We start from the raw sequence: 26,161 nt of genomic DNA, 5'->3' as shown, positions 1-26,161 counted from the left end.
ACTTCTGCAGCTGGACGCGATTAATTCTACTTCATTCACTGCTCAGGTGACTGCGCATTTCTTCACATTTTGCGGTGGCCCCTATGTAGGAGCGTTCATTCGTTTTTTTTTATGACCAATTAAGGGCTATCATGAAAAGGCACAAGCAGTCACGGAAGTTGCGCGGGGGAATGCCCCTTTATTTCCGCAAATTTCCGCACACTTTAGCGCATTTACACGCACTTGCTCTTTTTTTTTTTTTTTTCTTTCCCGCGGGATACCGATTCGCCGAGTGTTCCTTTTCGCAAAATGGTTCTTAAAACTGGGCGCGAGCGGTAAATGGGAGGAGCGTGTGTGTATGCTCACGAGCAAGTGCATGCATAGGTGTTAACCTTTTCACTTTTTTATTCTTTCTTCGTTTAATTTCTACATGTTCGCATGTTCACATTCGTATGTTCACATTTCGTGTGTTTTTTTTTTTTTTTTTTTTTCGCTTACACCTCCGAGCGCTTTACATTTCATTTGCCACACCGCACACGCGTTTATGCAAATAAATGGGAGCGATTTTTTTTTTTTTTTTTTCGATAAAGAAATGTAGAAATGTCGCTATTTTTTGAGCCAATTGCGGGCACACTTCTTCCACTTCCTCCTCCCTCACTTCTGCTTCCCCATTTTCGCACCATTTCGGTACCCGCTGACGCCCAGCCATTCGCTCATCTTCCTTTTAAATTTCGAAATCGACTGTTAGACGTTAGCGGAGACGGGAAAGACACGCTGGGGTACCGTGAAGAGGTGCAGCAGGGCTGATGAGGGGCTAGCGGCGGCAGCGCGAATTAGCGGTGCGAATCAGCAGTACGAATCAGCAGTGCCAATCCGCAGTTCGGCTTCACCCCTCCCCACTTCCTATGGCCGAGAATTCGAAAAATGTGAGCAGTCAGGGGGGGGGAAAAAAATGGCGAGGAAAGCGCGCAAAGGATAGCAAAGGGTTCCAAAGGATTCTCCCGCGGGGTTTCCTATCGATCCGTTTAGCTCGCTCGCGCGCTCAGCTTGCCCCATTTCGGCCTTCCGCTCATCGTCCCGTGGCCCAGTGCTATAGCGTGTCTTACCGCCTTCTTTCCGCAAAGCGCCTTTTAAAAAGCACCCTATCTTCCTATGCCAAACTGGACGCATTTTCCTCGGTGCGCGAGGACCACCCTGATGGGGCACTCCCGCGCTTGCCAGCTTCGCCCAATTTTAAAACGCAAAATGGGTGTGCATTTCGGCAAACAGGAGAATATTTTATTTTATTTTTTTTTTTTCCTGAACGGGTCAGGTAAAAATGGATCAAAAATTTCGCATTTAAAAAAAAAAAAAAAAAAAAAAAGCTAGCTAGCTAGCTATCTAGATAGCAAGGAATGTAAAAAGAGGAAGCTTTCCTCCCCAGGAGGCAAATCACAAAATTTAGCAGCTCATCACCCTTCGGGTAAAACTTATGTTTTTACTTTCATTTTACCGCCATGTAAGATGGCCCCACAGCGCATACAATGTGGGGACGCAGGTTAGGTTACTCTCCTTTGCAAAAAAAAAAAAAAAAAAAAGAAAGGAAGGAAGGAAGGAAGGAAGGAAGAAATGGATATGTTCACCATTTTGGCAAACGACAATTACACCCAGTGGGGTGTGGTCCGTGGCTGGCTTTTACGTTTTTACATACAAATGGGTTGAATAACCGACAAAGGGGGAAGGAAGGGGGAGAGAAAAAGAGCTACGCACAAGCGTATGCAATCAATCGATCGGTCAATAGATCTCTCACCAGCCTTTCAACCAATCTTCTCACCCTCCTTCCAACGTTCGAATAGAACAATGGCGAACAAGTACACACAACGTTACCCCTCCACGGAGGGAGGCATAAACGGACAACGCAATCTCATGTGAGTGGCTCAAAATTTCGCGTCTCTTCACTTCACAGCGCCGGAGATTATGGCCCCCGTGAGTGGTTCGACGGGGCCAATGTTATATTTCCTCTTCCGTAGGGCTGCAAACATCCGCCCGGTGCCATTGAGGGGGAGGGGAAAAATTGTAGTGCGGTGATGCCACGTCGTAAAAAAAAAGAAAGAGGCACTCACTGGACGTTGCACAGTGGAACGCTCTACGGTCGCTTACCCGAGCCTTTGGGGTACTTGTCGGACGCTTCCCTCCCTAGTAGGGGCCATTCCACTGAAAGGGGGAAAAAAAAAGGCAAAAAAAAAAAAAGCATAAACGTAAGCATAAACGTAGGCGTAAGCGTAAACCTGTGCGTAGACGTAAAGGACCCCCAACACGCACACGAATTATCGCGGCGCGTCTTACGACCACAACACAGGTGCGCAGTTTTGCCCAAAGAAAAGCAAACAATTTAACCATTGCACTCTTCAGCGTAAGCTCTTTTCATGCCCCTTTCGAATGATGCAAATAATTTTTTCCTCGCACATGGACCCACATAATTTGCAGGGGCAATACAGTGCTACAAATTGGAAAAAAAAAAAAAAAAAAAAAAAAAAAAAAATGGGTAACACAACAAATGGGTGTCTCCACGTTGCGCACGTTTGTCCATGTGTTACGTTTTGGTTGGTCCTCATATGCACCGCCACGTCATTTTTTAAATTAGCACAGCTGATAGGAAGCGGCAGTGATGTGTTAGCATTGGGGGGGATATACCCCCTTTGGCTGTGTATCCTTCTAAGGCACTACCTGTTCGCTCTTCGTCCATCCGTCCGGGCAGAACTGCTCGTAGTTGATCGGATTGGCGGCTTCGAATAAAGTCATGTTAAAAAAAAAAAGAAAAAAAAAGGGGAACCATTTAAAGGGGGAGATAAAGGAAGCGGCGCGTGCCACATGTCGACAGCATTGTAAAGGCGGCTGATCTGTGCTTGAGTAAAGCGATTCCATTTTGCATTCTTTTTTTGTTTCGTTCTGTTCTGTTTTGCTTTTTCTTTGTGGGGGTTGTTTTTCTTTCCTCTGCTCTGCCTTTTTGCCCCCTTCGCAGAGGGCCGCTCACCGGGAGCACAGGGCCACCTGACGCCACACTCATATGCCATTCGCTCTTTCAGCTTCAAGTTGGTGAGACCTTCAGTACGTGGGAGTCGAGACGGTGTAACAAAGAGTTGCTACCCAGATTTGTGAGGAGGCATGTTATGCTCTCAGCAGGGGAGGTCGTCAAGCAGTTAGAGAGGCTAGAGAAGCTAAGAGGCTAAGAAGCCGCACCGCTACCCTCACACGCTCAATTACCCATCAGGTTAGTCTCCTCCCCACATGGACCCGTGTAGTTATCTGGGGGGAGACAGCTGAGAGCATTTCCGAAGGCGTCCGATTTTACGAGCCATCCGGCAGGACAGGGCTGTTAAAGGAGAGTGGCGAAAATGAAGGAGAAAGGGGACCCACCCCCCCATGTGCTTTCCACTTAGAAAGAAAACGGATGGTCCCCTCCAACGGTGGAGCGGTCACCATCCTGGGGGTGAAAATCACAATGGTTGCCTTTTTTTTTTTTTTCTTTTTCTTCTTTTTCACGCTCTTTGCTTACGTCGCTCATATCCACGTCGCAGGTCGCTACACAGGGGAAGCTCACGTCGCACAGCTTTTCAAGCGCCACCTTCGCAGGAGGGGGGAAAATGGGGGGAGGACAAATGCAGGGAAAATGGCGGGAAAGTCTGCGTTTCTCCCCGTTGGAGTGCTTCCATACGCCCACCAATGTAGCACTACGCTCTGAGCTCTCTGTCGCATTATGCACACGTGACGATGTGCCTCCCTGTCGTGGCCACCGACCTTCATATCTTCGTCCACGTTCAGTAAAGACATCCGAGAGAGACATGGCCCGGAGTACTTTCCGGGGGCGTAGCAGCTCCCATCCTCTGTTTTTTTAAAAAAAAAAAAAAAAAAAAAAAGAATTCCAAATGGGAGAAAGATGCCCATATCGAAAAAGCGGGTGAATGGAACTCCTCCGTGTGTTACTCTCTTTGGTCCACCCCTAAAAGGAAGAAAAAAAAAAAAAAAAAAAAAAAAAATCGTTGAGCTGTTAACATTCCCATATAAAAGGTGAATCTTATCCCCTCAGACTCATCCATCCTGGTATTACTTGGGGGCACCCTCTAGAATAGTCCTTTTTGCACGACGCCTTAGAAATGGGGGAGAAACAAGCAGATGATAGGGTGCTGGGGGGACTTCCACACAAAGGCATTCCCCATGCAGCGCACAAACTTGCGTGTCTAACCATGCATGGCCAGTCCGTTTCACATTTGTTGCTCCAAATTTTCTTTTGAGGGTCAGTCATTTTGGAGAAGTCGTGGGGAGGAAGACACGTCCCTGTTGAGGAGGGGAGAGCACATCAATTGTGTGGAGTTACCGGGAGGTGCTCTTCCCTCTCCACTGCGTTTGACTTATCTAGTCTGTCAGGAGACCCCCCTGTGCGCACCTTCATAAATGGCAAGTGGCCGGCACGTCTTCTCGTCCTCTGGCGCCCACTGCTCGGGGCACTGGAGGGAGTAGTTCCTTTCGCACTGGTCTAGGCAGGGCCTTTTAGGAGGGGAAAAAAGCAAAGGGGTAGAGAAGCGGGAGTAGCAGCGTTAGCCGAATTAGCAGCGTCATGAGCAGCATTAGCAGCATCAGCAGCGTCAGCCGAATAAAGCGCATCCGCGCGGTGGCGCGCCTCACCAGGAAATGCGGCACTCCCCTTCGAGCAGCCTCTTCTGAGTGGCTTTGCTTTCCATTTGGAGGAAGCGCGGGCAGGGCCCTCGGTAGGACAAGGGCGCGACGCACTCCTGGGAGGCGTTCACCTGGTGCCACCCTGTGGGGGGTGAGTGGGCGCTGGTCAAGTGGGGAGCATACAGTGGGGAGCGTACAGTGGAGAGCACGCGGTGGTGGGGAAGGGCGTGGCAGCTCGTTTCCTCATCGTTCGCTCCACGTGTTTCCCTCGTTCCCTCCTCGCTGTGCCCCCCTCGACGTACCCTCTGCGCATGGACGCCTTCACCGAAGGGAAAAAAAAAAAAATAAATAAAAAATAAGCAAGCGTTGACGTAAGCATATAGACATACACCTGCGAAGGCATGTCCACCCCTCCATTCATTGCTTCCCCCTTTTGTGGAGGATGCACACCACAAGGGGTGCAGCACCAGAGCGCGCTTAGGCTTGGTGGAGGCAACTCCCATACGCGTAGTCTTTGCGGCAGGTCCAGGCGTCTTTGGAAAGGCCTGTGGCGGACACGTGGGTGAATTTCCTTTTCGGTTCAATTGGAAGGGGAGCGCGCGGTGGACGAGGGGGCCCCCACATCAGCCCCTACGCATGACAAGGGCGTAACAAGTGCATAACAAATGGATGCACATGCTAACACACGTGAATACATTTGTGGCGGGTCGGACCTCCCCGAAGGGCCGAGAGAGAGAGGAGCAGGAGAAGAACCCCCCTGAGCATTTTCCCCAGAAATGGGTCCATGACGTTTCGCCAAAAAAAGGAAGGGAGGTGAATCGGTTTGGCAGTTCCTGGTGTGAGGGCAGTCCCCTTCAGCTGTCCGGAGGTGACGCGGCAAAGGGGGAAGCCACTAAAGGGAGAAGCGGGAGGGACACGCTACAGAGAGGTGACCTCGTTGTGGTAGTAATCTGCTGAGTGGTAGTAGCTTGCGAAGAGGTAGTAGTCCTCGTGGTGACTGTCTCCCATATGTTCATCGGTTTGCTTGCGCAACGGCGTAAGCAGTGGGTCTCCCTTGCTGCGCGGTGCCATGCAAAGGGGGTATAGGAAAGTACCCACCGAAATGAGCAACCCACCTGCGTGTACGTACACCGATACAGTGAAGGCAACGTTCTGCCGAAGAAGGGACGAACGGATAAGACACTGTTAACTCTGTTGAGGGAAATTCCCCCTCCCAAAAAAAAAAAAAAAAAAAAATTACCCACTATCAAATTGGAGACCAACCAGTGTGGCTCTCTTCCTCCCCATGTGGGTCATCCCATGTGGATCGCCCCACGTGCCGATTCGAAAAAACGCCTGCAATAGGTTAGCCAAAATAAAAGAGATACCCCATGGAGAATCGAAGGATGGCACAACCTCCGGGAAGACGTGTTGCAAAAGGGGCAGCTTGCTCGGTGGACGCTCCTCTCAGCGTTGACTCCCCGCCGGTCAGAACAAGGCCACATGTGCATATGAGATGGAACACGTGTGGCCCCTGAAACGGGGGATATTTGCATGCCGTGGGAAAGTCACTCTGTGCCATTTCCGAATGGCTAGCCACTTCCCCCGGTGGAAACGACTAACATTAGGGGAAAAAAAAAAAAAAAAAAAAAAGAGAAAACGAAAGAGAAAGGTGAAGCGAAGCAAAGGGAACAAATCGGGGCAGCTATTGCAATAAAAAAAAAAAAAAAAAAAAAAGAGAGTTACTAAAGTTCACTCGATTTTCCAATGTGCCATCTCACCATTTGACATGGAGGTAGAGGGAAGGGATTTCCCAAATTGGTTCAGCAGCATTTGGAAGGTGGCCCACTTATTATAGCTCTTTACCGAGTGATGAAGTGGCTCCACTAGGCCGCAATTACTTTCGCGTAACCTCAGCTTGGGTGGGGGGCTGCCAGGGGAGAGGTACAGCGGTGGAGCGGCAGATAGGAGTGTGCCTCGTGGAAGGGCCCCTCCCGAGCAGCAAGCGAGAAGGGAAAGGGGGCGTCCTTACCCTAACCACCACCTGGAGCGTCACCCACGCAGCCACTTCTTCTTGCTCTTCCTCTTCTTCCTCTTATGCCACCCCCCTTAACATGACCAAGGACGATCGCAGCGCAGCAGACGTTTTAAACGCCCTGCTGAATTTCTCCCGCAACAGCACAGGGAAAGTAGAACACCGGGGGGATAACCTAAACGGGTTCTTTTGTGAAGTTGCCGAGTTCTTCATGGGGCACGTGCATAAAGAGGAACTAGCCAGGCGCATAAGCAACCACATAGCTAGCCAAGTAGAAGCAAAGAACCCACTGGATGATAGAACGCTCGAGCAAATAAAAATTTTAATTGTTTTTTTAAATTCGCTGTATGAAAGACACTTCAGCAGAGCGTTCCTCAGCATCGACACTTCTTGGGTAGTCCAATTGATCGCATCAAACGGGTGCACGGACCCAATTGTATTTAAATTCCTGGCAGATGTGCTCGTCTTAACGTTTGGAGCGAGGGAACCGGGGGGCACGGACGACGCGGACGACGCGGACGGAACGGACGGCACCCTGCAGCTTCTGCTCCTTTTACTAAGGTGCATAAGGGGGAGGGTGGAGGCGGACGTTAGAGAGAACAAAGAAAATCTCCTTTTTTGCAGAAGGGTGGAGCGGTGGTTAAGGTGGCGCGGCGGGTTGGCAAGTTCACTTGGAGGGACAGACGAGGTAGACGAGGTAGACGAGGCAGACGAGGCAGATAAAGGGGGTGCACCGGATGAGGCGCCGCTTAGGGGGGGCCTCCCCTATGAGGAGCTCCTGCGCGGGGGGAAATTCCACTTCAGGGCCCTGTGCCACTTGTTCGCGCTGGTGGCGGAGAAGGTGGGGAGGAAGGTCACGGATGGGGATGAGGCGCGCAGCCCAGACGTGGGACGCACCGGGCACGCAGGGCGTCCGGGGCACTCCAAACAGAGTGGACAGGGCTATATGGGAGGAAGCGGCGAAAGGGGGGAACGAACCGCCATATGGGGGCTCCCCCAGGTGAAGTCCCTCGCGAGGGACATCCTGCATCTCCTCCCGTTCGTGAGCAACCCCCCCATGCGCGACGTGATAATCAAGGACCTCTGCTACACGGCGAAGGAGTACCTGTTCCCCCGGCGCGAGATGGAGGAAGTCTGCCTGGAAGTGACGCGGCGGATGTTTTTCTGCGTCGGCAACGACCCTGGGGGGGAGCTGGGCGCGCCGCATGGGGGAGAGGGGGTAGCAGTGGAGGGAGAAGCGGGGGGAGAAAAAGAGGTAGAAGTGGAAGGTGCAGAAGTGGAGGGAGAAGTGGAGGGAGACGTGGAGGGAGACGTGGAGGAAGGCGAAGAAGCCGAGCTGGGCGTAGACGCGGAACCCGCGGGGGCGACTGGCCAAGAAGCCACACCCCTCCTCCGCACCTACCTCGCCTACAACGCAAACTGCTACGCGAAAGAAGGCAGAGAGACGGATGCCGAGCTGCTAAGCGATGTCTACAGCTTCCAAGTGCTCTACAGGGACTACCTCTACGAGGGGGATTTTTTGGCCAAAGCCAATTTGGACGACGTGCGCTTCTTCTTGTTGCTCCTTAACAGGGCCTACACGAGCGAATCAGTTATGAAGAAGGTGATCTTCCTGTTCGATGGCATCGTAGGTGCAGTCGATGGCATGGCAAGTGCAGTCGTTGGGATCGTAGGTGCAGTAGAGGGAGTCGCCAGGAGGAAGGGACGGGGGAAGCCACACCAAGGAGGGGGGCAGTTTGCAGAAGCCTGGGAACTCTACAAGTGCATCCTCAGGTGCGTGCAGAACTTTTCTGTGCACTTGCTAAAAGAGAACTGGCACAAGATGGTGGGCCTGTTGCAAGTCGCTAGTTCGATTAGGAGGAGGTACGAAGCGGGGTGGTCACCAAGGGGGTTGCGAAGGAGGTCTCCAAAGGGGTCGCCAAAGCGATCTTCAAGACCGCCGGACGAATGGCACGCCAACCGGGGAAGTACCCACCGCAGTGCACTCCCCAGTGAAGGGGCCAACCGAGGGAGCACCGCAGCCGACACGCCCGCACCCTTTGACGATTTGGACTACTACATTTTTAAATGCTGTGCGGGGAGCGACGTGGGGAAGGGAGAAATGAAAGTTTTGCAGCTCCTAGATTTTCTGCTCCTGCGTCAGGTGGAGCTTCTCATTTGGCTGCTGCTTCGGCACAGCAACGGGACGGTCACACGGTTTTCCCTTTGCCAGCTGGTGAGTCGAGGCGACATGGGGTGGAAGGCGGTAGCAAAAGGGGTAGCAAACAAAGCAGCAAACGGGGAAGCGGTAGTGGTTGCGGGAGAGAAGGCCCCCCCCCCGGATGGGGCACTCGACGTGCAGACCCTCCTCGACTGCATGAGCGACACGTTCCTCTTCCACGTTTTCTTTGACGAATGCATAAGGCCAACGCTCTTCATCAAAGGAGACATTCCCTTTTATGAGTTCCGCCTGAAGAACTTGATAGTGGCGAAGGTGCTGAAGAGGAACTCCCTTTTAATGGCTAAGCATTTCCTGGTCGGCCTGCACGGGGTGAGGTTTTTCCACGTGAACATCCGCGTGGTGCTGGAGGGGCTGCTGGAGGCGCTGCGCCTCCTGGGGGGGGGCAGCCCCGCCCGGACAAGCTCGACTGACCACTCGGATTGCCGCGTAACGCGCCGCTCGGATTGCCGCTTAACATGCCGCTCAACGTGCCGCGTGACGGACCTGCACGAGGTGCTCGGGGGCATCGTGAAGAACGTGAAGAACATCCCCGTGAGCAGGCGAAGCGACACCCTGACGCTGCTGCTGGAGACGGCCGTCAGAATGAACCACCACGTGGGGATATTCAGGAGAGTAAAAAGCTACTGCGTCTTTTTGGACGCGTTCGAAGACGAGTTTTTTTGCAAACAGATGGGGCTATTCTACTCCTTGCTCAGGTTAAACGTAGGGTGTATGACGGAACAAAGTGGTGGGGACATTACCCAAGAGGGAGGAGCTTTCATTTTGATGAAGAACCCAACCAGTGATGCTTTCCTAAGTCGTTTTATTGGCCATCTCAACCATATCCTTCTGTCTAACCAGCATGTGTACTTTTGGGGATACTTGCGTTTTTTTATTTTACTGGCAACGCATGCAGAGCTGAAGAATGGCAGCCTCATCCTCCTCCGTGGGGGCACAGGAGGAGAGGCAGACGAGCTGGTGAATCGCTTCCTTTTTTATATTCTTAAGTATGGGGCGGGCAACCTGTTTGATGAGGACAGCTTGGAAGGCGTAATGACGGGGCTTCTGGCGAGGGTTGGGGGGTGCCTCTTCGGCGAGGGGGTCAACTCTACACGTGATGGGGTCAACTCTACACGCGATGGGGTTAACCCTGCTTTTGAAGGGCTGAACTCTACACGTGAGGGGGGTGAAGCGCAGACGGGACGTCCCTGTGAGAACCACCAGCAGGGGGACATCCCCCTGAGGGAGCTCCTCCCATTTGTGGATGCCCTCGAGTACCTGCTCCCCAACAGCACCACCCCCTTCGCAGAGTGTTTAAGTTATTACAATCGGGACTACGCGGGTGAAACGGAGAGGGGGGCTTCCTCCCACAGCAGAGTGCCCGGTGGAACTCTCCAAAAGGGACTCTCCCCCCTGCCGAGTAACCACAAGATGACTCAGCCAAATGGTCGCTTCCTCCTCCAGGTGAAGGCACTACACGACGAGTGTGTTAAGTACGTGACCCATTTTGCCGAAAGGGGAATTCATGAAGATGCCACGAAAATCATTTTGGCCGTCTCCTTTTTATCTAGCGCCTGCTCGTTGTTCTCTCCCCCACGAGACGCAGTCCCCATCGAGGTGGTCATCCATCTGCAGGTGGGGCAAGCGAGTTGCGGGGTGCCCACAGAGGGGAGGAGCAAAGGGAAGGAAAAAAACCCTAACGGAAGAACTAACCTCTACGGGAACAAACAATATGAAGTGTTTAATTATTATAAATATAAATACGCCTACAAGAGCATGTGCAGGGGTGCCTCGGAAAGAGCCTCCTCCCCCTTCGGGGGGGACGTCCTCTCCTTCGCCGAGAAAGTTATAAGTGACATCGAGCTGTGCAAGGGGGAGCTCGTGTACGTCTACATGATCGTCCGGCGGTTCGTCATCCCCGCGGTTTTCGGGGGCACCGCCAGTGGAGCGAGTGGCCCCGTTAGGGGGAGCGGTAGCACCGTTAGGGAAAGTGGTAGCTCCGTTAGGGGAAACGACACCCCTTCGGGGAACCCCCAAGGAGCGGACGAAAGGACGCACATCTTAACCCTCCTGCTGAAGCAAAGCGACATTCTGATTGACCGGTGCTGCGCGTGCAAGTACCCCGCGCGCATCCTGGAGCTGCTCTTCCTGACGCTGTTCCACCCCCTCGTGGTGAAGCACGACATAGCTTCGCATGCGGGGAAGGGAAGCGGGGTGGCAACGCGTGGAAGCGAAGCCGAATGCAATAGTGATGACCCTCCCCAGAAACGTGCAGACCCCACCGCGAACCACAACCGGGCGGCCAACAAAACAAGCGGGGAGCGCCCCTCCCTCCTCCTGAGCTATATTAATAAAATTATGCAGTACGGGCAGACGAAGCTCTCCATAATCAGAAGCGCAGTGATCCCTTTCCTCTCTTCATTCATTTTTTCGCTCATCCAAAACGAGGACATCCTTCAAGTGAGCAGCGAATACCTAGAAGAACTTGTGGAAGCCGTCGTTGACATTTTAATATGCAAAGAATTTGTCTTGGTGGACTTAAAGAGGAGTTTTGTGAATGACCACTATAAGATGAAGAGGGGGAACATCCTTCTTCACCACTTTATAAACGAGCAGATATGCTTTCATTTTTTCTCTCGGCTAGAAAACAACGAGGAGGTTGTTCTTCCGGCGGATTTTTTCCGCGTGCGGCACTTGCCCATCTTCCTGAGGCTGCTGGCCCTCATGTTCCTCATCAACTTGTTTGGCTTGCTCGAGGGGGGGGGCGATGGCGGCAAAATTGGCAGCACTTCCTATAGCGACGATGTCGTCCAGCTGGCCGCTCTGCAGCGGCGGACCCTCGTGCGCAGGCTCTACGCGCGCCTGCTGCTTCAGATTATGAATCGGGTGAGCAACAAGAGTGTGGCGGCGTCTGGAGGACCTCCAACCGGGGGAGCGCCATCCGGGGCCCCGCTGCCCTCCTCCAGCGGACACAACACCCAGCTGAGGGGACTACAAGCGCTGTGCTGCCTGGCAAAGTATTTCAAGTGCCTAAAGAAGACGCAAAGGAAGCTACTCATTTTGAGGGTAAACCAGCTGCTCCGCGACGATCACTTGAGCAACACTCGTCAGTACTTGGAGCTTTTCTGCCTCTCAGTGAGTCCCTCCTCCTTTGTTTTGCTCTACCCCCACCTAAGGAGGAACCTGGCCGATGGGAATACAAACACGCAGCTGACCGTCAGCACGCTCATCATCTGTGCCTACATTTTGCTGAAGACAAAATTTAGTTACTACTCCTTTGAGGAACTGCATATCAACCCCTCCTTCGCTCGTGTGTGTCTCTCCAGTGGCAAATTTCGGATGAGCCAGGTGGTGGCTAGACAGACGGGGGCTCCCTACTTGGAGGGGAGGAAGAAGAACAAGCAGAATAGGAAGAGACGCTCCAAAGAGGACTCGAGAGAAATCAAACGAATCATGAACAAAATCGTCAAGAGGAACCAAAATGATAAGGAGAAAATTGTGCAGGATGTGCGGAGGTGCGGGAAGAAGGTGGCGCGGCTGGGCAGGCGCACGGGGGGGAAGGAAGCAGAGGGGGTATCCCAACGGGGGGACCCCCACAAAGAGAGGACAGCCAAACGGGGGGACGCCCACAAAGTGGGGGTATCCCCCCCGAGGCGCGGGCTCTTCTTCTCCGAGCACATCCGCAAGTGCCTCGTCGCGCTGGTCACCCGAATCGTGGCTCTCTGCTCCTCGCACGCGGCCCTGGTGAGGAGCATCGCCCAATACACCTTTTACTACTTCGTAAAGGGGAGGCAGGAACTTTTGAGCGATCCATTTTTCCACTGCACCTACTGGTACATTAAAAAGAATAAGGACTGCAAACGCATTCGCAGGAAGATGAAGGAGCAGTTTCGCCACTGGACCCCCGCCCCCTTTGAGGACATCCGGATCCTCCTGCCTGCGTGCAACTACTCCTACAGCTACTTCGATGAGGACGTTGCGAATGAGGAAGGCACCAACACGTTCGCCCACGTGCTGCGCAATTACGAGTTGGTCTCTTCGTATACTTTCATAGAGACGCTGCGGCGGGCGGTGCAGCAGGAGATGTCCGCCATTATGTTTAGCGTGGACTTGGAGCGCCAGCGCAGGGAGGCCGCAAAAGCGTTAGCGGTAAAAGCGGTAGATGTGTTAGCGGTAGATGCGTTAGCGGTGGACGCGGTGGACGCGGTGAACGCGGTGAACGCCTCGGACAGTGGATGTGCTCCCCCCCTGGAAGCCGCCCTCCAGAGAAACAAAAAAAACTACCAGCAAAAATTCGACCCCGTAAACGACCTCTTCCAAGTGAACAACGAATTTAGAAGGACCTACCACCAGCTAGCCAAAATCAAAACAAATAAAAAACTAATCGTGGTGGCATCCCTCATAGATAAAGTACCCAACTTAGCAGGTCTCTGTAGAACATGCGAGTTTTTTAAAGTCCAAAAATTGATGCTTCATAACGCCAGCATTGTGAAGGACTTTCAGTTCCAAAAGATTTCCTCAACGGCTAATAAGTGGATGAATATAGGGGAGTTAAAAAAGGGGGACATTTTAAAGTACCTGATGAGGAAGAAGAAAAAATATGCCATTGTGGGGTTGGAGCAGACCAAGTGTAGTGTGCCTCTGAAGAGATTTGCCTTCCCTGAGAGGACCATTTTAATTTTGGGGGACGAGAAGGAGGGGCTGCCGTCTTCCGTGCTGCTGCTTCTGCACCACTGCGTCGAGATCCCCGGCAAGGGCATCATTCGCTCGCTCAACGTCCACGTCTCCGCGGCGGTCACCATATACGAGTACTGCAGGCAGCACCTGTGAGGTGAAGCGGAGGCGAAGCGAAAGGAGGAGTGATACGAAGTGAAACGAAGCCAAGTCCGTATATTCCCCCACCCGTTTGGCGCGCCACACGGCCATGGTCACTCCTTCGTGCAGCGCGCAATTTCACGCAACGGTTTTTTCGTCGCCTCTTTTTTGCCCCTTTTTTGCCCCCTTTTTTTTGCCATCCCAGCTGCGGCGAAAGGGGACTTGACTTGCCTCACTTCGCTGGCGCCTCTTTCGCGCTCCTTTCGCGGTTACCACCTGTTTACCTTCCAAGGGGCCCTCCCCGCCAGTCCAAACGTGGCGACGTTCCACCTCGTCCGTTAACGCCGCTTGGACGTCCCCCATTCGTTTTTTTTTTTATATTTTTTTTTTATTTTATTTATTTTGTTTTCCCCCCCTCTGTAACAACCATGGGGCGCCCGCACAGCAGCGACATCTTCGCTAAGTACCAAGTGGAACTAGCCGCGGGGATCATTTCGAAAAATAATTACCGACGAGTGGCCGTGCAGTTGCCTGACTGCATGCTGGAGGACTCGCTGCTCCTTTCGAATGCCATCCAGGGGGAGCTCCACAAAGGAGGAGGGGCACCTCTCCCTTACAGCAACGAACCAACGGGGATGATCCCCCCATGTTGTGGTGAAAAATCTCCCAAAGGAGATGCACCCATCTGTGGAAAGGAAGCCAACTCAGTTGGAAGCACCCCGAGTGACCCACCCCAAAGGAGCACCCCCGATGGGGTCGACGTGTACATTTTAGGAGACACATCGGTCAACGAATGTTGCGAAGACTACGTAAGTGCTGAACATGTGCAGGCAGATCTTCTTCTGCACTATGGGCCCTCCTGCCAGTCATTCATAACGCCGTCCATTCCGTCAGTCTACCTCTTTAGTGAGGTAAAACCGGAGGAAGCCTTTTACCAATCTGTTAGAGAGCGGTTCATACGGAGCAACTTCCCCGGCGGGGGCGACGTGTGCATCGTGCTGTGCGACGTGGCCTACACGGGGTGCATGCCCCGCTTGGTGGACGCCTTTCTGGAGGTGAGCGGGGTAGAAGCAGTCGGGGGAGGAGCAGCCAGGGGAGCGGGGGAGAACCGAGCGAAGCCGCTTTTCCTGGTGGACGGCCGACTCGTGGGGGGAAAGTCCTTCCTGCGCCGCGGCGGGGAAGCGGCAACGGGGGACGCTGCAAACACCGCCGCGATCAACAGCAACATCGTCGTGGGCTTGCACCGAGTAGCCACCAACGTGCAGGGCAAACACTGCTACGGGGACCACGGGAACTACGTAGAGTTGGACGCGCACGAGGACCTCGCGGGAAAATATGCCTTCTTCTGCGGCAGGCTGCTCACCAGAGTGCTCTACAGCCCCAGACTGGGCACCCTGCTTTATGAAGTGATACGCACAGAGGAGATGTCCCCTCCGTGGGGGACCATCCTAACGAATGGGCAAGCACAAAGGACCCATTTGTTTCTTTTTGCAAACGGGAATGTAAACCTAAGGCGTAGGTGTGTCCTAGAGTACGAGTGTTGCCCCGATAGGGTGCATATATGCGAGTCGGAGCAGCAGGAGGGGGAGGCAGAGAAACATCTCGGGGCAAACGGAAACATTGAAATTTGCCACTTCGAAAAAAAAGACGACCTGGATAAGCTGCTACTGAAAAGATACAGCCTCATAGAAAAGTGCAAGCTGGTGGATACCTTCGGCATTCTAATGGCCAACGTAAATTTGCAAAAGAGCAGAGAAATGAAAAGGTGCTTAAGCTATATCCTACGGTCCAGGGGGAAGAAGTGTTTTACCATTGCTACCAATAAATTGAACGGTCCAAAAATGGAGAATTTCTGCGACGTAGAAATGTACATCCTCTTGTCTTGCCCCGAGAAAAGCTTCCTGGAAATTCCCGATTTTTCAAAAAAAATTATAACCCCATGTGAGCTGTTTATTGCTTATGGGTATGTAGACTGGCACTGCAACTACCTCTTTGAGTTTTTTAATTTGCTCGCTGTGCCCTCTGTGCGTAGCGCGCTGGACGGCCTGCGGGGGGGCAAGTACCGGCTGTGGTCCCTCGGTTGGGGGGCACCCAGCCTGGTCGATGTGACAAAGGGGGCTCTCCAAAGTGGTCCTTCTGTTGAGGGAGGCCCTTCTGTTGAGGGAGGCACTACTGTCGAACGTGGCCCCTCCGTGGAGTGCACCCCTGAACCGTCGGCCCCCGTTGGGGAGTCGCCCGGGCCTAGTAACTCCCTCCTAGAGTGCCACCCCCTCGTCGACCCGTCCCTACCCATCCCCCCGGAAGAACAGAAGAAATTCATAACCACCTTTGACGAAAGGTCGCCCATGTGCAGGTACTTTTTGGAGACTTTGGTGGAGAACGCCTCCCGGGAGTACCGAGGCGTTGAAATGAACTACAACACGGAGACTGTGCCGGAGGTCCTTCCCGGGGACGACGGAATAGCTCAGCGGTACGAGGCCGACCTGCGCTTTTGCGGCTGACCCGGGCCACTGCGCAACGGCGCAAAAGTGGGGAAGCACAGGGGGGAGGGGCCCCCGCGCGGAGTCGTCTTGCCTAGCCATTTTGTTATTTTATGTTGCCTCATTTGTTTTGCTTCGTTTTGCTTTGCTCCGCCCTTCCGTCACCTCTGCTGCCCCAATTTACTTGCTCCCTTTTTTTTAAACCAAAACTGAAGGTGTTTTCCATGCCGATTCTGCAGCATATCGCGTCTGTTAATTTGTTTCAATTAGGAAGAGGCACACTGGAGAGGTCCCCTCTCCCCCAAGAGAACATCCATCTGATCATTTTGCATGTACAGTTGAGCCTTTTTCCCCTTTAATGTATGAAGGGCCTTCTCTGGGGCAAGAGCGGGGAGGTAATCCGTTTGGGAAATTTGCTACCCTCGCCCGATAAGGCAGCCACTACGCTGATGCCATAATGAAAAGCGGCGAGGACGTCAATCCTTCGCTTCGCGTCGCTTCTTCCCTTTAATCTTCCATTTGGGGATGGGGCGGGTCCGCCAATTTTGAGCCGGCGCGCTCCACCCACCTGGCAGTGGTTCGTGTGGCCCTTGGGCAACGTCTCCCGCGTGGCGACCTGCCGATCTGGAAAAAAAAAAAAAAAAAAAAAAAGTTAAATTAAAATAAAAAGAATGAAATTAAATTAAACCAACGCAGTGACGAAGCCGACAATAGGAACCAACGCGCAAGTCAACGCCGCCAACCTAGCAAACCTGGAAAACGCCGCCAACCTAGCAAACCTGGAAAACGCCCCCAAGGAACAGCTCTTCCCTACTGAAGGCAAAACATGAGCAGCGCTCGCGTGGAAAGTTGGCCCCAAATAAAACTCGCCCCGCCCAGCCGTTGCGAAGGGACAGACCTTTCCCCTGCTGAAGATACGCCCGTGAGAGGACGCGTGCGTGCCATCCATTTTGAGGAAAAACCCAACTAGAAGTACCCAAGCGGAAGTGAACTCACCTAACGTGACCTAAACTGACGTGACCTGACCTGACCTCCCGGGTGGGGATCCCTTAAAAGTTTTTTTTTTTTTTTTTCCCTTTTTGGTCATCTTTCCCGCCTGCGCCTGCGCCTCCTCCAGGAATGAAGGACATTGCGTTTTTCTTCCTGCCTGCGGGGATCGGGCTGTCGTGCTTGCTGCTGAGTGGGGTGGCCCTCTTCCAGCGCATGGCCATATCCATTCAAAAGAGGAGCGTCAACTTCCAGATTTACAAGTACCAGGTGAACGTCTCAGTGTCATCCCTAGTCTCCTTTTACGCGTTGCTGCGCCTGGCCTTTACCATCCTAGAGCTGAAGAACCACAACGATGAGCAGCACACGTTAGACCCTTCCCTCCACGTCCCCAACGTGCACAGGGCCTACCTCAAAAAGATGAGACTGCAGAGGAACTTTTGGATCTTGCTCCTCTGCTCAATTGCATGGGTTTTTTACATTCGATTCACCTACCTAATTTTGTACTATCGAGAGAAGGTTAAGAAGAGCGATGAGGAATACGAAGCGGTGATGGTGCTGAAGGGCACGCTCAACAAGTGCACGAAGGAGGTGGTGGCTCCGAAAGAGGGAGACCGAGTTAAGTACAGCGAGAGCTTTCGGGAGGAAGGCCTAATGTCGGCCAGTGACATCACCACGGACGGGAACGCCAACACGCCGGAGAAGTCGTCCGTGCTGGAGGACGGCCAGCGGAAGAACCCCGGCATTCGCCAGCGCCGCTGAGGGGGGGGGGCGGCCCGGCCATTCCCGCATCACCGCAGTGCTCGTTTGTGTGAAAAATATTTTGTGGGTCATCCCTTTTTCGTTTGATTGACCCTTTCGTTTGTCCATTTGGAAACTTCCCCTTTTTTGGAAGCGGGTACCCGTTTGCAGCTACCAACTTGAAAGCGGCAAAAAAAAATGTTTTTTAAATTGGGCGCATCAGTAGCGCAGCACAGTAACGAGCGGTCACCCAACGGCTACGCGCTGATCGCCACCGCTCGCGTTTTGCAGGCGGTAGCCCTGGAGCAACCTCTCGCGCCGCTGCTGTTCTTCTTCGTCGCCCCCCTCTTGCTGCTCTCCCTCGGGGCAGAGCTTGGAGCTCTCCTCCACCTCGGTCATCTCGTTGATGATCCTCTTCTCCTCCTCAATCAGCCACAAAGGCTTTATATACTTAACGAGGCACCCCCTGCTCCTCATCTTCTCCAAAAAATGAATCATGTCAAGATTGGGTCTAGCCGTTCTTGGCAGGACCTCAAATTTGAAGGGCTTCACGTGGGCCCTGAGATTTATCCTTTCCATATACACGATGGTTACAGTGCCCCCGACTTTTTTAATAACATCGATGGAGGACTGGTCTGCACTAGCCACCTCAATATGTATCTTATAGGGGAAAGGATAATCATTCACGTTGAAGAGCTTCACCCCATTTTTCACTTTTACACATCTGCAGTCGTGCAAATGTCTCTGCGTGATTGGGAACCTTACATCGAGTCTTCCCTTTTCAATGAAATACCTCAGCTTGGAAATGTTTAGACAGTCGTAGTTTTTTTTTTGCCTGCTTAACCAGGCCTCTGGCCACTTGGGTAGCCTCCTATACAAGGGAGTCCTTCCACTTTCAAATGTGCGGCTATTTGGTCTGCCTGACTTCCTATGCTTGTGCTTTTCTCTAATCCCTTTGCCTGGGCACTTGTCCCCTCTTCCCCTTTTTTTCTTCCTCTGCCTGTTCACCCCCAGGGTACGCAGATTGCGCGGCTCGATGGGGAAGAAGCTCCTCTTGCTGTAGGCAAACCTTCTGTTGAATGGGTGGCACTCGAAGTTCTTTTCGGACCCGTCATGGAACGCTTCCCGGAAGTGCTTGCCCACCTTCGGCGACACGTCGGCGTCAAGGCGGTCAAGGCGGTCGTCCCTTTGGTTTAACGCTCCCCTTGCCGCCGCGCCGTTTGTTCCTGCCCAGTTGGCCACCCCCCTTGCCACCCCTGCCGCGCGAATGTGCCATTTGCACGCGGGGGCGGGGCCCACGAGCAGCCACCTCCTCAGCGCCAGGCCGCCCACCGCTCTGCAGCAGCTTATCATTTTCGCGGCGAAGAAAAAAGAGGTGTGTACCGCTCAGCCTAGTTGTGTATCTCCCTCTATGTAAACGCATGCACGTGGAATGTCTCCCCCGCACACACACTCAATGTAGTGTTGAAGCTGTCCCAAGGGTGTGGCCACACTTCTGTAAAATTAACGTGAAAATGGTTTTCATAGGTAAATTCTTTGTGTGCGTTACTCGCGCCAGCTAGCCATTTGGTAGGGAAAAAAAAAAAAAAAAAAAAAAAAAAAAACATTTCAGATTTGCCCACTCATCAGCATACCAACGGACGGATGCACAACTCCGCAAAGGTTGTTCCTCCACGCAGTTTGGTAACCATTAAAAGTGAGTGAACATGCTCGGCCACTAGCTACGTTCCGCAGTTCCTACTGGAGGGCGGGAGCCCCGGGCAAAGTTTGCTCAGCTAAATTTGCAGTGGTGTGCCAGGCGCACATTCTCCAGTGCGAACTTCGACTGGCACAGTGGTGGACTTGGGACGTCTTCCAGCCACCGGAGGGCAACACCCTTTCGCGGATGCTCCTGCTGCAACGGTGAAGTAGCACTTCGGTATGCACAGCACATACGTACGTGCGTGCATACTTACGTGCATACCCTTTGCAGGCTCGGGGGGGCTTCCGCCGGTCGTGGACTTCCCAGGCGAAATGGAGTGATGGCCACACCGAGGGGGGACGCTTCGGGAAGGAGTTGCATAGTTGAGCGGGTTAACTTTTTTTTTTTTTTTTTTCTCGGCGCGCCGCAATTCGCATATACCCCCACGTTCGCTCAGCGCGCCCGCTTTGGCCAACCCGCTTTGCCCCACCCGGCGGATCACATTACAGAGTGCGACGAGGCGAACCGGCAAAAGGGCAGCGCGCGCTTAGCCGAGTGACGCACCCGCAAATGAGCAGTTAAAACAAGTTTATTCGCCCCACTTGAGGGTGACTCATTTCTGATGTGTCATCGGGCCAACCGCGCGGCTAACTCTCTGGTCGTCATCGTGGTTACCCTATTTTTTTTTTTTTTTTTTTTTTTGTTTTTCCTTTTACATACCAACCGTATTCCTCATTTTGCCGGGAAACCTTCGTTAAGAACAAAAGCAAATATGGTGCTTTCGCCCCCCTAAAAGTGGCAATGAAAACTGCGCGAGGTTATTTCCCTTTGGCTGCCTCCGTTTGAGCATCTTCCCCTCTGGCGCCCCCTCCGCTTGCCACCCCTTTAAATGTAAGCAATGCTTGCTAGAGGACGTGAGAGGGGGAGGGGGCCACCTTAGGGTTACGTTTTTTTTTTTTTTTCCCCATCAACAAGAAATGTCGCCGATTGGGAGGAAGAGCGGGGCCCGTATGATTATCCAGTCCGCGTGACGGCGCAGCGTTTTTCCTCGTCTTACCGACGCATCGCCACATCGTCACATCGCCACGTCGTTTCTGTTCCCCCCTGCGCGAGTGATCTCCTGAGTGTCCGCTTCACTGGGGTTGCTGGCGACCCGTTTTGTCTGCCCTCGCGAGGAAGTGGCTTCACTGAGCGTTGCTCATCACGCGTACATACGTGTGCGTTTTTTTGCCCTCCTTTCGCCGGCACGCCCACCGAGGGGAGTGCCCCCGCATAGGGGTGTGTCGCCTGTGAAGAAGTCGGCCTCCGCGTTGCATTTGCGCACACCTTTTTCACGTCACCTCTCGGCAAGTCGCTCCACCGCTCCACCGCTACGCTGCAACACCGCCCCACCACAATGGGAAGCCCCGAGCTCGAGAAGAACTGCACGCTGTACATCTGCACGGACAACTGCGAAACGGCGTCGAACAGCGAAATCCAAAAAAAGCTGGAGAGCCAAAATGTAGAGAAAAAAATAGAAGGCATGGAGCACCTCATTTTTAACATCATACAGGGAGAGCCATGTGGCAATTTGCTCATGTGTGTCATCCGGTTCATAGTGCCTCATAAGGACCACCGGTTAAAGAAGCTAACTCATATCTTCTTCGAAGTGGTAGACAAATGCAAGAGCGATGGGAGTCTGAAGGAGGAAATGCTTCTCGTTTGTAACGCCTTGAGGAATGACATCATCTCCCCTAATGAGTACGTGAGGGGGTCCACGCTGAGGCTACTAAGCAAAATTAAAAACCTAAAAATCATTGAGCCTTTAATAGAAGCCATAACGAAGAATTTGAGCCACCGGCACAGCTATGTTAGGAAGAATGCCATCAGCTGCATTCACACGATTATAAAGGAACACGGAGGGGATGTGATACCCAATTCGGTTAAAGAAGTGGAGAAGATATTATTTTTAGAAAATGATATATCGACCAAACGTAGTGCACTATCTATGCTGATTGATGTCGACCCGATGACTACCCTGAAGTACATTCTATCTCTGAACGACCAGCTGTACGACACGGCGGATGTCATTCTGCTCGAGGTCATTCACTTGTTTAAGAAGCTGTATATCCCCCACGTGTTTGACAGTTCGTTTCTGCTCATAGGTGACGAGGATGAGGAGGGCGAAGCAGAGGAAGAGGAAGACAAATCGGGTGGGTACCAATCCGACGGAGAGATCGACCTCTTCGCGTACCTCCTCTCCGGAGAGGAGGCCCCCCTGCAGCAGGGAGGCGCGCCCGTCGGAAAGAGGACCATTCACACCACTGGCATGAACCAAGCGCTTGGCAGCCACCTGCTCAGTGGGAGTAACCCCCTCGGAGGGACACCACACCGCTCAAACGAATCTAGCGGAGGAATGCTAAACGTGCTAAGTGAAGAAATACAATTTAGGAAAAACAAACTATGTGAAAGCGATTACAGTCAATATAAAAGCAACGTGGTAAAGATCCTCCTCAATATGATGAGCAAGAACGTCAGCAACAGTGTGCTGTACGAGGGTGCCTGCTGTTTGCTGTATATGAGTTCCTCCGAGGTTAGCATCAAAACGGCTAGCGAGTGCTTCATAAAGCTTCTAATCAACCAGCATGATAATAACATCAAATTGATTGTCATCGATAGGCTCTACTACATCATGTGCAAGTGGAAGAAGGTCCTCGAAAGCTACGTGATGGACCTACTCCGAGCTTTGAACTTCCCCTCAAGAGATATAAAGGTAAAAATATTAAACCTCGTTCTGCACATTTTAAGTAGCAGAAATGTGCACTTGGTGTTGGGCGTGCTGAAGAAGGAGCTCCTCAAACTTAACACCACAGTGATGTACAGCAAGAATGTCTTTGCCAATGGAGGAGGTGGGAACGGCAACGCGGTGGTAGGTCCCTCCAATGCAGGTGCGAGTGGAGGATCTGCCTCCCCCAGTGGAGCCCCCACCCCCGGTGTGAGCAGCGTAGGAGAAACCAACACCGTTGGGAATAACCTCTCGACGAATTACCAAGAAATGATTAGTTATAAGAAGATACTCCTCAAATCGATGCAACACATATGCAACATGTTTTCGAACGAGTGCCTCAGCATGGTGGATTTGCTTCTCACCTACGTGAATGATGAAGAGAGGGAGATAAACTACGAGGCGGCGGTGTGCATTAGGAAATTGGCGAATAACCCCTCCCTCCAGAGTACCATCTTGCAAAAAATCGGAGACGTTATATTTGATGTGAAGCAGCCACACATTCTGAGGATCTTCTTTTGGGTCCTCGGCCAGTACATGCAGGGGGAGGAACTCATTTTGAAATTCCTAGACAAACTGTATGAGCATTTGGTGCCCCTCCTGGGGAGTAACATCCAGTCGGAAACGATTAACCGGTTGCAGAGCGAGAAGTTTAAGAAGAGCAAAATGGTGATGAACTTCAACGCGAATTCGTCGCCCGCATCTCCCACCATTCAAACCAAGACGGTCGTGCTGGAGGACGGGACGTACGCCACGGAGGCCGTGTGGAAAAAGCAGAGCGCCGCCGCCCCCGGGGATGACAGCCCCCCCGGAGAGCTAACCCCCTTCGCGTACAATTTGCTAGCAGATAACGACGACTTGCTGCTCTCCGTGCTGTGCGTGTGCATCACCAAGTTGTATTTGAAGCTGGTGGCCGCGGTGGGCGGCGAGCCCTTCCGCTTTTTGGGCGGAGCGGCGAGAAGTGCTGACGGAGGCGCGGTGGACAAGAAATGTGCCACCGCCAGCCCCCCCAAAAGTGCCGCCAACAGCGCAAACGCGTTCCGGAACAAGGGCATCTACATCCTGGCCAGCGTGGTCAAGTACCTGGGGCAGAAGAACGCCAGCAAGAGCGCCCTGGACGCGCACTACAACGACAGCAACGTGGTGAGGGTGAGCCAGTGCCTCAAAATATTCCTCAACGTCACGTGCAGCATGGGCACCCTGGACGACTCGGCGAAGAAGCTCATCCGGACCTTCCTCAGTGGGGATGAGTACTACCAGAAGTTCCTCCACAGGGAGGGCGAGAAGTACAGCAGCGTTTATAGCAGCGTTTACCCCTCCAGTTACCGCCAGCTAGGAGTGCCCCTGCCGGGTGCTTCCCCCCTCGGGGATGCCACCACAGATGGAGATCACCTGGGAGAGGGACCCATGGAGACGCCCAAAGGAGTGACCACCCTACCTCCTCCCCCAACGCAGCCGAAGGAAAACAAGCAAAGTGTAGATGACGAGATATACTTCCGCATTTTGAAAGAGAAAAAAAATGTCTTGAACATCCTCGAGGAGAGGTCCACTCTGATGGAGGAGAGGTCCACACTGATGGAGGAACGATCCTCCTCTCTGATGGACGAGCGAGCTGTCCTGATGGAAGAAAATTTGGAGAAGCTGAAGCTGAAATACACCCTGAGCAACGACATCCTTTTTGGGGAAAACGAATTTAAGTTGCCCTCCTTTAAGCACGACTGCTCATCCCTTTTCATGGCAAAGCTCTATAATTCGCAGAGACTCACAGGGACAGACGACGATCTGTTTATTGAGGCCGTCCCCATAGTCTCCAACGTTAACCTGATTGTGGAGTTTTATATTTACAATCAGTCGGGTGCCTACTTGCAGAGCATATTCATCAGTCTATCCACCCATGGGAACTTGAAGCCGATCGATAAGATCCCCGAATTTAACCTTGCTCCTAATGAAAAGAGGAAGTTCAAAATCACCGTCAAGGTGCACACCACGGAGGCGGGCATCATCTTCGGCTACGTCTTCTACGAACGCAAAAATGAGAATAGGAAGAACTACATTGTCCTTAGCGAGCTGCACATTAACATGACTGACTACATCAGCGCCTCCTTCATCTCCTCCCACCTCTTCCGCGTCATGTGGAGCGAGTTCGAGTGGGAGAACAAGATCAACATCAGCACCTCCATCAGGTGGGCACGATTGGCGGCGGTGGTTAGCGGTGGCTAGCGGCGGGTAGCATAGTGTAGCGGCTACCCCACACACATGTGCCTGCAACCTTCTCCACCGCTTCTCCCTCACCGCTTCCCCTTCACCGCTTCCCCTTCACCGCTTCTCCCTCACCGCTTCTCCCTCACCGCTTCTCCCTCACCGCTTCTCCCTCACCGCTTCTCCCTCACCGCTTCTCCCTCACCGCTTCTCCCTCACCGCTTCTCCCTCACCGCTTCTCCCTCACCGCTTCTCCCTCACCGCTTCTCCCTCACCGCTTCTCCCTCACCGCTTCTCCCTCACCGCTTCTCCCTCACCGCTTCTCCCTCACCGCTTCTCCCTCACCGCTTCTCCCTCACCGCTTCTCCCTCACCGCTTCTCCCTCACCGCTTCTCCCTCACCGCTTCTCCCTCACCGCTTCTCCCTCACCGCTTCTCCCTCACCGCTTCTCCCTCACCGCTTCTCCCTCACCGCTTCTCCCTCACCGCTTCTCCCTCACCGCTTCTCCCTCACCGCTTCTCCCTCACCGCTTCTCCCTCACCGCTTCTCCCTCACCGCTTCTCCCTCACCGCTTCTCCCTCACCGCTTCTCCCGCAGGGACGCCTTCGAACTGCTGAAGCTCATCATCAAGCACACCAACATGACCATCGTGGAGAAGTTCATGCCGCTGGAGTACTACGAGAAGGAGGCCAAGAACAGGCCGGAGCAAGCCAACGTCTCCCCCATCGACATTTACATCTCCTACATCTCCAGCCTGGAGGACCTCAAGTGCCTCGTTAACAACTCGGCCTTCTTCGCGGTCAACTTGTTTTCGCGCAGCATTTTCGGCGAGGACTCCCTGGCCAACCTCTCCGTGCAGAAGAACCCCGACGGCCGCCTCTCGGGCAGCATCCGCGTGCGCAGCCGCACCCAGGTGGGGCAGCGCGCCGGTCAAGCGGTTGAGCGGCTAAGCGATTGAGCGGACAAGCTGCTGACCGTTTCGCTGATCGATCAGCTAAGAGATAGACCACCCCGTCGCACCACTCACCTTCTCGCCGCTCCTCCCCTCATCTCTTCCATTCCAGGGAATCGCCCTCAGCCTGGGAGACAAAATCACGCTGGTTCAAACAGGCCTCAGCATGGAGACGCAGTGATGTGGGCCTCTCCGCCCGCCGCTTCGGAGTGAAGATGACCTGAAGAGGACTGCCTGGCCACCCCCCCTTGCGCGCCTGCAGAAGAACCTGCCCTTTTTTAATCCGTTTGGGCGCGTGCATGTGCATGCGGAAGCGTCTCAGCATGGTGTGCCCACTGCTCAGCATGCCATCTGCCTAACTTGCCTTTCCCCGCGTGCCGTCGAACTGCCAATCGTTCCAATCGCGCCAATCGCGCCAACCGGTTAGCCCCTCCCGTTTAGGGAAACTTCCAGAAAGGGGGGGGGGCCTACCCAGTAGAGTCTGCGTGCGGATGCACCCCCCTCTCTCTTTTTACATCAACTGGAAAGAAAAAAAATAAACCAAAGTAAAATCGCCCCAGGGGAGGAAGAGGTTCTCTCTCCCCCGAAAGGGGTCAATAAGGATGACTCGTTCATTCTCTCTGTGAATTTTAACATAATCGGGAAAAAAAAAAAAAAAAAAAAAAAGGAACGCCTCTTTTTATGCTACTACAAAGT

The 26,161-nt window shown here is 53.1% G+C and overlaps 7 protein-coding genes across 7 annotated transcripts, besides 29 other annotated features; 4 read left to right on the top strand and 3 right to left on the bottom strand.

Annotated features, from left to right (window-relative positions):
• Positions 1-549: 549 nt before the first annotated feature.
• Positions 550-570: a microsatellite.
• Positions 571-1,419: 849 nt separating this feature from the next.
• Positions 1,420-1,442: a microsatellite.
• A 106-nt stretch (positions 1,443-1,548) lies between these two features.
• PVX_085080 (hypothetical protein, conserved) lies at positions 1,549-2,762 on the bottom strand. The gene is made up of 4 exons (XM_001616632.1): positions 2,686-2,762; positions 2,356-2,458; positions 2,119-2,172; positions 1,549-1,990 (listed from the first exon to the last, which is right to left on the bottom strand). Exons 1-4 carry the CDS (start codon positions 2,758-2,760, stop codon positions 1,914-1,916), a joined length of 309 nt encoding a protein of 102 aa, XP_001616682.1. The 5' UTR covers positions 2,761-2,762; the 3' UTR covers positions 1,549-1,913.
• Positions 1,655-1,688: a microsatellite.
• Positions 2,012-2,047: a microsatellite.
• Positions 2,264-2,291: a microsatellite.
• Positions 2,570-2,600: a microsatellite.
• Positions 2,763-3,569: 807 nt separating the features above from the next.
• Positions 3,570-3,598: a microsatellite.
• Positions 3,599-3,952: 354 nt separating this feature from the next.
• Positions 3,953-3,978: a microsatellite.
• Positions 3,979-4,033: 55 nt separating this feature from the next.
• PVX_085075 (hypothetical protein, conserved) lies at positions 4,034-5,630 on the bottom strand (the record flags this gene model as incomplete). The annotated part of the gene is made up of 6 exons (XM_001616631.1): positions 5,346-5,630; positions 5,138-5,177; positions 4,935-4,951; positions 4,642-4,774; positions 4,403-4,503; positions 4,034-4,293 (listed from the first exon to the last, which is right to left on the bottom strand). The coding sequence occupies exons 1-6, from the start codon at positions 5,416-5,418 to the stop codon at positions 4,034-4,036; spliced, it is 624 nt and encodes a 207-aa protein (XP_001616681.1). The 5' UTR covers positions 5,419-5,630.
• Positions 4,061-4,095: a microsatellite.
• A 317-nt stretch (positions 5,631-5,947) lies between the features above and the next one.
• Positions 5,948-5,968: a microsatellite.
• A 374-nt stretch (positions 5,969-6,342) lies between these two features.
• Positions 6,343-6,382: a microsatellite.
• A 15-nt stretch (positions 6,383-6,397) lies between these two features.
• Positions 6,398-6,429: a microsatellite.
• Positions 6,427-6,448: a microsatellite.
• Positions 6,449-6,725: 277 nt separating this feature from the next.
• On the top strand, positions 6,726-13,676 carry PVX_085070 (hypothetical protein, conserved; the record flags this gene model as incomplete). Its single annotated transcript, XM_001616630.1, has 1 exon — positions 6,726-13,676. One exon carries the CDS (start codon positions 6,726-6,728, stop codon positions 13,674-13,676), a length of 6,951 nt encoding a protein of 2,316 aa, XP_001616680.1.
• Positions 7,642-7,675: a microsatellite.
• Positions 10,685-10,705: a microsatellite.
• Positions 11,656-11,691: a microsatellite.
• Positions 13,677-13,772: 96 nt separating the features above from the next.
• Positions 13,773-13,831: a microsatellite.
• Positions 13,832-14,089: 258 nt separating this feature from the next.
• Positions 14,090-16,162, top strand: PVX_085065 (hypothetical protein, conserved; the record flags this gene model as incomplete). Its single annotated transcript, XM_001616629.1, has 1 exon — positions 14,090-16,162. One exon carries the CDS (start codon positions 14,090-14,092, stop codon positions 16,160-16,162), a length of 2,073 nt encoding a protein of 690 aa, XP_001616679.1.
• Positions 14,128-14,170: a microsatellite.
• A 707-nt stretch (positions 16,163-16,869) lies between the features above and the next one.
• Positions 16,870-16,892: a microsatellite.
• A 1-nt stretch (position 16,893) lies between these two features.
• Positions 16,894-16,932: a microsatellite.
• Positions 16,933-17,235: 303 nt separating this feature from the next.
• Positions 17,236-17,274: a microsatellite.
• PVX_085060 (hypothetical protein, conserved) lies at positions 17,261-17,890 on the top strand (the record flags this gene model as incomplete). Its single annotated transcript, XM_001616628.1, has 1 exon — positions 17,261-17,890. One exon carries the CDS (start codon positions 17,261-17,263, stop codon positions 17,888-17,890), a length of 630 nt encoding a protein of 209 aa, XP_001616678.1.
• Positions 17,891-18,115: 225 nt separating this feature from the next.
• On the bottom strand, positions 18,116-19,222 carry PVX_085055 (ribosomal protein L15, putative; the record flags this gene model as incomplete). Its single annotated transcript, XM_001616627.1, has 1 exon — positions 18,116-19,222. The coding sequence occupies one exon, from the start codon at positions 19,220-19,222 to the stop codon at positions 18,116-18,118; it is 1,107 nt and encodes a 368-aa protein (XP_001616677.1).
• A 266-nt stretch (positions 19,223-19,488) lies between these two features.
• Positions 19,489-19,508: a microsatellite.
• A 36-nt stretch (positions 19,509-19,544) lies between these two features.
• Positions 19,545-19,573: a microsatellite.
• Positions 19,574-19,887: 314 nt separating this feature from the next.
• Positions 19,888-19,932: a microsatellite.
• A 397-nt stretch (positions 19,933-20,329) lies between these two features.
• Positions 20,330-20,364: a microsatellite.
• Positions 20,365-20,455: 91 nt separating this feature from the next.
• Positions 20,456-20,509: a microsatellite.
• A 437-nt stretch (positions 20,510-20,946) lies between these two features.
• On the top strand, positions 20,947-25,646 carry PVX_085050 (coatamer protein, beta subunit, putative; the record flags this gene model as incomplete). Its single annotated transcript, XM_001616626.1, has 3 exons — positions 20,947-24,497; positions 25,111-25,426; positions 25,578-25,646. The coding sequence occupies 3 exons, from the start codon at positions 20,947-20,949 to the stop codon at positions 25,644-25,646; spliced, it is 3,936 nt and encodes a 1,311-aa protein (XP_001616676.1).
• Positions 23,412-23,471: a microsatellite.
• Positions 24,708-24,752: a microsatellite.
• Positions 25,338-25,372: a microsatellite.
• Positions 25,647-26,161: the final 515 nt, after the last annotated feature.

Source organism: Plasmodium vivax, chromosome 13, assembly GCF_000002415.2.
Source record: "Plasmodium vivax chromosome 13, whole genome shotgun sequence".
Taxonomy (NCBI): Eukaryota; Apicomplexa; class Aconoidasida; order Haemosporida; family Plasmodiidae; genus Plasmodium; species Plasmodium vivax.
The sequence above is the reverse complement of the archived record's forward strand: the minus strand, read 5'-3'. Positions and strand labels throughout refer to the sequence as shown.

Coding starts and splice junctions, on each gene's coding strand:
- PVX_085080 (XM_001616632.1), bottom strand. CDS start 2,760: ATGACTTTATTCGAAGCCGCCAATCCGATCAACTACGAGCAGTTCTGC. Junction 2,459..2,685: donor GATGGACGAAGAGCGAACAG/GTAGTGCCTTAG, acceptor TCCAATTTGTAG/CACTGTATTGCCCCTGCAAA. Junction 1,991..2,118: donor CAAGTACCCCAAAGGCTCGG/GTAAGCGACCGT, acceptor GGATGTTTGCAG/CCCTACGGAAGAGGAAATAT.